Source organism: Gekko japonicus, unplaced genomic scaffold (assembly GCF_001447785.1).
Source record: "Gekko japonicus isolate JY-2015 unplaced genomic scaffold, Gekko_japonicus_V1.1 scaffold729, whole genome shotgun sequence".
NCBI classification, from domain to species: domain Eukaryota; kingdom Metazoa; phylum Chordata; class Lepidosauria; order Squamata; family Gekkonidae; genus Gekko; species Gekko japonicus.
In genome coordinates, this window is record NW_015175378.1 from 286,984 (window position 1) to 295,580 (window position 8,597).

The window sequence follows — 8,597 nt, forward strand, 5'->3', positions numbered from 1 at the left end:
TGAATTTGCCACTGCCATCAAGTGCAGGTTACTTAGTCTTACCCTCATTGTCCATACCGGTCTTCCTGCGTAGCCATGGGGGGGCATTTTGGGGCCATGCCCCCTCCCCCATTAGCCAAGCCCTGCCGTGCTTTTGCTTTCACCTGCCACTCTGGTGTCTCGCACACACCCCTCACCGCTGCCTTGCCTGTCTTCTGCACTGTGAATGGCTGCCCACAGGGCCGGGTGCCCTGTCCAGAGGGCAGCCAACAGGCCAGAGACAGGGAAAGGACGAGAGGTGCTGGCTGCAAATATTGGAGAGGTGCCGGGGGAGGTCCATTGAGCCCACACCTCTCCGACTGTCGGAGAGGTGGGGGGGGGTCTTCTTCCTGCTTCCGCAACCAACTGAAGCTCAGGAGGGCTGAGGGAAGAGGGGGGCCTCCCTGCAAAGCATGTGACCGTTTGAGTGGGAAAAGAAGTGCTAACCAATGTTCCCTCTAAGCTGAGTTAGTGTGAGCTAGCTCACAGTTTTTCAGCCTCCGGCTCACACATTTTTGTCTCCGCTCAGGAAGGAGGGTTCCAGAGCAAGCTAATTTATGCAGGAGCCAAATCGCTGGCTCACAACTTTAATGCCAGTAGCTCAGAAAGTAGAATTTTTGCTCACAAGACTCCACACCCTAGAGGGAACATTGGTGCTAACGGGCTCCACAGGGGAGGGGGGGTCCCCTTTTATTGTTTTTTTTAAATAGGATAAATAGGTGTCGAGAGTCTCTGGTGGCTGGCCTGTGCAATGTGTACCTGTAAAACGTGTACACAGAAGACCTCTCAATGGACATCTTCTGCTAGGTGCAACATTGTTTTCATTGCACGCTCCGTGGGCCAGCCCTGAAATATGCGTTTGGCCACATTTTGCTCCCATAGTGGAAGTATTTTAATTTCCTTACTGTTGCTTCCTCTTAAGTGTGATCACCCTCAAGCAGCTCTCTGAATTGGAAACGACTCTGAAGGTTTGTCTTGTGAAGGAGGGGATCTGATCCAGCCTCCCGGTCTGTGCTGTGCTGTTCTGCCCTGCACCTTCCCGGCTTCTTGGAAGTAAATTATCACTTCTATTCCAAAATAGCAGAGGGATGTTCAGGGATTAATCTGGGCTAGGGTGTTTCCATTCCCACAGTCATTCTGCTGCTGGTGGCCAATTTTGAGGCTCCTAGTTTTCATTTTATTATTTATTAGTTTTCATTTTATGTTTATTATTGTCGATCAAAACAATCCCTGCCCCAGCAGTTTAGTAACTTTGCTGCAATATGTTTGTCTTCGCCTTAAATACTTCTGCAGACAAAAATGTTTGAAGCAGAAACCTTCTGCGGAAACATAAGAACATATGAGAAGCCAATGTTGGATCAGGCCAATGGCCCATCCAGTCCAACACTCTGTGTCACACAGTGGCCAAAAATTTCTGTATTTCTGGAGAAGATACAAAAGGAGGTATTTCTTGGGTGAAATGTGCAAGATAGTATAGTAGGTGCAGTCAGTTAAGGCTTTTCACAGTTAGTTTATTTGTTGTTGTTCAGTCGCACAGTCGAGTCTGACTCTTCGCGACCCCATGGACCAGATCCCGCCAGGCCTTCTGGTCTTCCGCCGTCCTCTGAAGTTGGCTCAATTTCATGTTCGTTGCATCTATGACACTGTCTAACCATCTCATCCTTTGCCATCCCCGTCTTCTTTGACCTTCAATCTTTCCCAGCATCAGGGTCTTCTCCAGTGAGTGCTCCCTTCTCATTGGGTGGCCAAAGTATTTGAGCTTCAGTTTCATTATCTGGCCTTCCAGGGAACAGTCAGGGTTGATTTCTTTTACGATTGACTGATTTGATCTCCTTGCAGTCCAAGAGACTCTCAAGAGTCTTCTCCGGCACCATAGTTCAAAAGAATCTATTCTTTGGCGCTTGGCCTCCCTTATAGTCCAACTCTCGCAGCCATACATGACTACTGGGAATACCATTGCTTTGACCATGCGGACTTTTGTTGGCAGGGTGATGTCTCTACTTTAGTTAGTTAGTTAGACATTAATTTTAAGGGAATCGATGACCAGCTTGGCAATATTTTTCTGTTTCAGAGATGCCGAGCATCCTTTGAGGAGGTAGCCGTGTTCTTCACCGAGGAGGAATGGGCTCTCCTGGATCCAGGCCAAAGAAAACTCTTCTGGGAAGTTACAGAGGAAAATTACGAGACTGTGGCCTCTCTAGGTAAGGGTCTTTCCCCTTCTGTTATTGTGATGGAACAGGCATGCTGGACTTGCAGACCCTGTTCTGTCCACTCCCTCTTTTGGGTTGCCACCTCCTGGAGGGAGCTATCTCACTTCCTTCCACTTTACATCACCTTCTCCACCTCTTTGACCTGGTCTGCCCAGGCCAGGGCTTCTTCTCCTGTAGTCTCCAGGAAGCCTCCTCTTGGGAGGCGTACTGGGAAATTGCCAGGCATGCTGGGAAAATCTTCAGGAATCACCAGGTGGTTGCCCAAGTAAGCACCAAATTCCTCAGCTGGCTTTGCTAGCAGGGTCATTATCATTTCTGTAGCTGGACTTTGACAGGTAATTGACCTAGCTTCCTTCCTTCCCAGAGAAAAGAGGAAAACCTTTGCTTCCATTGCAGACACCACCAGGTCAAAAAACTGCAGTTTCCTCCATTTCTCGCACTGCTACTGCTCGGTGGCCAATTTTTAACGCCTAGCCGGATTTCCTGATGAGATATGCCTGCCACGAAAAGTCAGACGGTCCCTTTCTTAATGTAGACTACACCCCAACCCGCTCATTCCCCTCATCACCCCACTCCTCACTGCACTTGCTGTGTTCTTTCATAGGCCAAAACTGTAACATTTCATTTCAGAGCAGTGAACTTTACAAAAATGAGGGGAATAATAAAAAGGAAGCTGAAGGGGAAACACGAGGGAAGACTCTGCTGGGCCTAGGCCCAGCAGCAATCGGAGCCAGGCCACTTAATACCACACACCTTGCATGACTCACCCAGGACTGGCTGCTTGCTATGGTTCAACAGTTGCCACACTGCAAAAGCCAGTGTGATCTAGTGGTTAGAGCAGGGGGGTGTCGAACTCATTTCTTACGAGGGCCGGATTTGACATAAATTGGACTTTGTCAGGCTGGGCCATGTGTGTCATAAAATGTAATGCCAGGTAGAAGAGATATAAACTCTGACACACATGGCCCAGCCCGACAAAGTCCAATTTATGTCAAATCTGGCCCTCATAAGAAATGAGTTCGACACCCCTGGGTTAGAGGGTCCGGGAGACTCAGATTCAAATACCCATTCTGCTCTGGAAGCTCACTGGGTGTCATTAGGCCAATCACACACACAGCCTAAACTTCCTCACAGGGTTGTTGTGAGGATAAAATGGAGGAGAAGGGAATTGTGTAAGATGCTTTGAACCTATTGGGATGAAAGGTGGAGTATAAAGAAAATAAATTAATATATCTCACTGGTTCCCAAAATGGGCAATACCGCCCCCGGGTGCAGATCCAGAAACTGCATCTTCTTGTCCACTTCTTGAAGGTAGATGTCCGGGGGGGTGCTGAGTCATTTTTTTTTCCTGAAAAGGGGGTAGTGGGCCAAATACGTTTGGGAACCTCTGATATAGCTGAACACGGGCAGATTAAACAATAGGTTGGTGGGTGGGGTGGGCGGACACTGGGCAGTAGAGAAGGAAACATGGAAAGCGGAGCATGTGGAGGCTGCAAAAAATACCCCCAAATAGTGCTGAGAGGGGGACATGGAAAAATAGGGGACTCCCCACAAGTCCTTGCAGGTTCTGCACTGTGCTACTGGGCCCAGCCTGGCTAGCATCATCCAAGTGGGCCCAGCCCAGTGCCTCAGCTGGCACAGCTTAACTGGGCCAGATTTTTCCTGTATAGAGTCTGCTGCGGAAGGGTCACAGAGAAAGCTGAAGATGAGGGGCCAATAAAAGTAGATTGGTTGATGGGTGGGAAGGAGGGAAGGACACAGAGAAACATGAAGATATGGGGGTTGCCAGGAAGGAAAGAAGGAACAGTGTGGGATAGAGGATACAGCAGCAAATGAGGTGCCCCCCAAAAGCCATGCCAAACATGAAAGGAATTGGAACATCCTGGAGCACGCAATGCCCAGATTCACCCTCGCATACCATTGTGCTACAGTTGATGGTGGAAGTCAAAAATAAGACTAGGCATTTCCATATTGGCCACCTACTTCAGTGTGATAGTGGGAACTGCAGTGCCAAATATGAATAATAATAATAATAGTCTTTCCATTTATTAATCGCTCAATATATTTGACACCCGTGCTCTAAAGGGCACAGCCACATGCCTCTAACTGACAGAATCCAAGGCTTCAAGGCTGACAATACTGTTTGGTTGCCTTGCAATGGTCGCTGGAGTCATCTGTTTTTTTATGTTACAGGTGCTGCTTCTATTATTTCAGGATGTTATAACCCCCAGTGTACTTCCCCCCCAGATTTTTCTGCAAGCCTGGGACATTTTCCATGTTTGCAGAAATATCTATGTTGTCAGTTCATTGTTCAGTCTCTGAAGTGTTTCCATATTCTATGGTTTTTATTTAAACAAAACGTATTTCAATAAAATTCAAGATTTTAAAAAGCATTTCTTTTTCTATTCTGTTTCTGTTTGTTTCCTTTGGTTACTTGTTTCTCCTTTTCCAAGACATCTTGCTGTGTGGTTAAATATTGCTGAGGTTTTTTAGGACCATGACTCTCATTGTAAAAAATACCATTGACTACTGACTGTATGGGCTAACTGGTATTTTTACCTATTTATTCTTATTTAATTTCGGTCCATCTTTTGCAGTTGCAGAAGTGAGGGAGATGGGGAGTGAGAAGAACTCAGGAAGGAGAGTTGCGGCAAAAGACAATAATCTGCAAGTGGAAGAAAAATCTGAGAGTGGAAAGAGCTTCTCTTTGAAGACCCAACTTCATGAACATCAAAAGGTTCACACAGGGGAGAAGCCATATAAATGCTTGGACTGTGGAAAGTGCTTCTCTCAGAATAAATACCTAACCGTACATCAAAAGATTCACACAGGGGAGAAGCCATATAAATGCTGGGAGTGTGGGAAATGCTTCTATCAGAATGGCGACCTAACTAAACATCGTAAGGTTCACACAAGGGAGAAGCCATATAAATGCTTGGAGTGTGGAAAGTGCTTCTCTCTAAGTGGTGGCCTAAATAATCATAGAAAAATTCATACAGGGGAGAAACCATATAGATGCTTGGAGTGTGGAAAGTGCTTCTCTCAGAATGGTAACCTAACTAAGCATCAAAAGATTCATACAGTGGGGAAGCCGTATAACTGCTTGGAGTGTGGAAAGAGCTTCTCTGAGAATAAAACCCTAACAGTACATCAAAGGGTTCACACAAGGGAGAAGCCATATAAATGCTTGGAGTGTGGAAAGACATTCTCTCACAATGAAAACCTAACTGCACATCAAAAGATTCATTCAGGGGAGAAATCATATAAATGCTTGGTATGCGGAAAGTGCTTTGCTTGGAAATGCAGTCTACCTGCACATCAAAGGATTCATACAGGGGAGAAGCCATATAAATGCTTGGAGTGTGGAAAGTCCTTTTTTCGGAGTGACTGCTTAATTGTGCATCAAAAGTTTCACACAGGGGAAAAACCATATAAATGCTTGGAGTGTGGAAAGTGCTTCTCTCTGAACGGCAGTCTAACTGTACATCAAAGGATTCATACAGGGGAGAAGCCATATAAGTGCTTGGAGTGTGGAAAGTGCTTTCTTCAGAATGGCCACTTAATTGTACATCAAAAGTTTCACGCAGGGGGAAAACCATACAAATGCTTGGAGTGTGGAAAGTGCTTCACTCTGAACAGCAGCCTAACTGCACATCAAAAGATTCACACAGGGGAGAAGCCGTATAAATGCTCGGAGTGTGGGAAGTGCTTCTATCAGAATGGTGACCTAACTAAACATCGTAAGGTTCACACAAGGGAGAAGCCATATAAATGCTTGGAGTGTGGAAAGTGCTTCTCTCTAAGTGGTGGCCTAAATAATCATAAAAAAGTTCATACAGGGGAGAAGCCATATAAATGCTTGGAGTGTGGAAAGTGCTTCTCTCAAAAAGGTGGCTTAACTGTACATCAGACGGTTCACTCGGGAGAGAAGCCATATAAATGCTTGGAGTGTGGGAAGTGTTTTTCTCGAAATGACCGCTTAACTGCACATCAAAAGATTCATTCAGGGGAAAAACCATATAAATGCTTGGAGTGTGGAAAGTGCTTCTGTTTGAACAGCAGCCTAACTACACATCAAAGGATTCATACAGGGAAGAAACAATATAAATGCATGAATTGTGGAAAACGTTTCTCTCATAATGGCAGCCTCACTAGACATCAAAAGATTCACATGGGAGAAGCCATATAACTGCTTGGAGTATGGAAAGTGTTTCTTTTGAAATAGCACTTTAACTGTACATCAAAAGGTTCACAGTGGAAGTCATATAAATGCTTGGAAGGTGGAAATTGCTGTTCTCAGAATGTCAACCTGACCGCACATCAAAAGGTTCGCACTGGTTTATGTCAGTAAACAGAAAAACTTTAAATCAAACAATAATTGAAGAAATCACCCAGGCAATTAAAAAATACAGAAAAGGATAATGCTTCAGGCCCAGATGGGCTAACTGAAACGTATTAGAAACATTTCTAAGAAGTCTTAATGTTACCATTACAAAAGTTATCAATGAGATAAAAGAAGGAAAGATAATACCTCCGGTGTGGCAAGAGGCATATATAGCATTAATATATAAAGAAGGCCATGATGCAATGCTACCCGTCATACAGACCTCTTCCCCTCCTGAACGTAGCTTATAAAATATTTACCACAGTATTAACAAAGAAACTGTATACCAAATCTGATTTACACCAATCAAACACACTTTTTACCAAAGGTATATGAATGATAACATACTATTTATAATAGATACAATCAAATTTGTGAACAAGAAGTGAAAGAAAGCAATGTTTTTATTTCTGGATGTAGAGAAAGCACTTGGTAATCTAACATGGCCTTTTTTAATTGAATGCTATTAAAGTGCTGCACTCAATTTGCCAGCAAATTTGGAAAACGCAACAGTGGCCACAGGATTGGAAAAGGTCAGTATACATTCCAATCCCAAAGAAGGGCAATGCCAAGGAATGTTCAAACTATCGCACAATTGCACTCATATCACACGCTAGCAAGGTTATGCTCAAGATCCTACAAGCTAGGCTTCAACAGTACGTGGATTGTACAGCCAGAAGTACAAGCTGGGTTTCGAAGAGGTAGAGGAACTAGAAATAGAAAGAATACCGCTTGGGAACAGTGATCATAATGTTGTTGAGTTCAACATTTGTATAAATAGGGAATTGGCCAAAAAGACACACACAACCACTTTAACTTTAAAAGGGGTAATTTCTCTGATATGAGGGAACATGTGGGGAGGAAACTGAAAGGAAAAGTAGAAAGGGTCAAAACCATTGGGGAAGCTTGGAAACTCTTTAAAACAATGATCCTAGAAGCTAAAAAAAAATATTCTGCAGGTTAGGAAAGGCACAAACAGGTATAGGAAAAAGCCTGCATGGTTAACAAACAGAGTAATGGAAGCTGTAAACAGTAAAAAGGATTCCTTTAAGCAGTGAAAAGCTAGTCACAGTGAGGCTGATAAAACGGAACACAGGCTATGGCAAATAAAATGCAAGTCTGTGGTCAGGCAGGCAAAAAGGGAATATGAGGAGCATATAGCGAAAAACGTAAAAACCAACAATAAAACTTTCTGCAAATAACTTAGGAGCAGGAAACCAGCCAGGGAGGCAGTGGGGCCCTTGGATGACCAAGGGGTAAAAGGAGTACTGAAGGATGATAGGGAAATGGCTGAGAAGCTAAATGCATTTTTCCCCTCTGTCTTCACTGTGGAAGATGAGAAGTGCTTGCCCACTCCAGAACCGCTGATTTCGGGAGGGGTGTTGAAAGACCTGAGTCAGATTGAGGTGACGAGAGAGGAGGTCCTAAAACTGATAGACAACTTAAAAACTGATAAATCACCAGGCCTAGATGGCATACATCTGAGAGTTCTGAAAGAACTCAAATGTGAACTTGTGGATCTCCTGACAAAAATATGCAATCTTTCCTTAAAATCTGCCTCCATTCCTGAGGATTGGAAGGTAGCTAATGGCACTCCCATCTTTAAAAAGGGTTCCAGATGAGATCTGGGAAATTACAGGCCAGTCAGTCTGACGTCTATACCGGGTAAATTGGTGGAAACCGTTATTAAGAAAAGAATTAGTAGGCACATAGATGAACAAAACCTATTGAGGCAGACTCAGCACGGTTTCTGTAAGGGAAGATCTTGTCTCATTAACCTGTTAGTGTTCTTTGAGGGGGTGAACAAACATGTGGACACGGGGGATCCAATAGATATTGTTTACCTTGACTTCCAGAAAGCTTTTGATAACGTTCCTCATCAAAGGCTCCTAAGTAAGCTCAAAAATAATGGGATAGGAGGACAAGTCCTTTTATGGATCAAAAACTGGCTAATTAATAGATGGGCAATTTTCTCAGTGGAGGGT

The 8,597-nt window shown here is 44.2% G+C and overlaps 1 protein-coding gene across 1 annotated transcript in view; it reads left to right on the forward strand.

Annotated features, from left to right (window-relative positions):
• The window catches only part of LOC107122450, a 95,848-nt gene that overhangs the window by 28,977 nt on the left and 58,274 nt on the right, over positions 1–8,597 (forward strand). Inside the window, 1 exon segment of the mRNA XM_015425552.1 lies at positions 4,972–6,329. Within this exon segment, the coding sequence (XP_015281038.1) occupies positions 4,972–6,329 (1,358 nt within the window).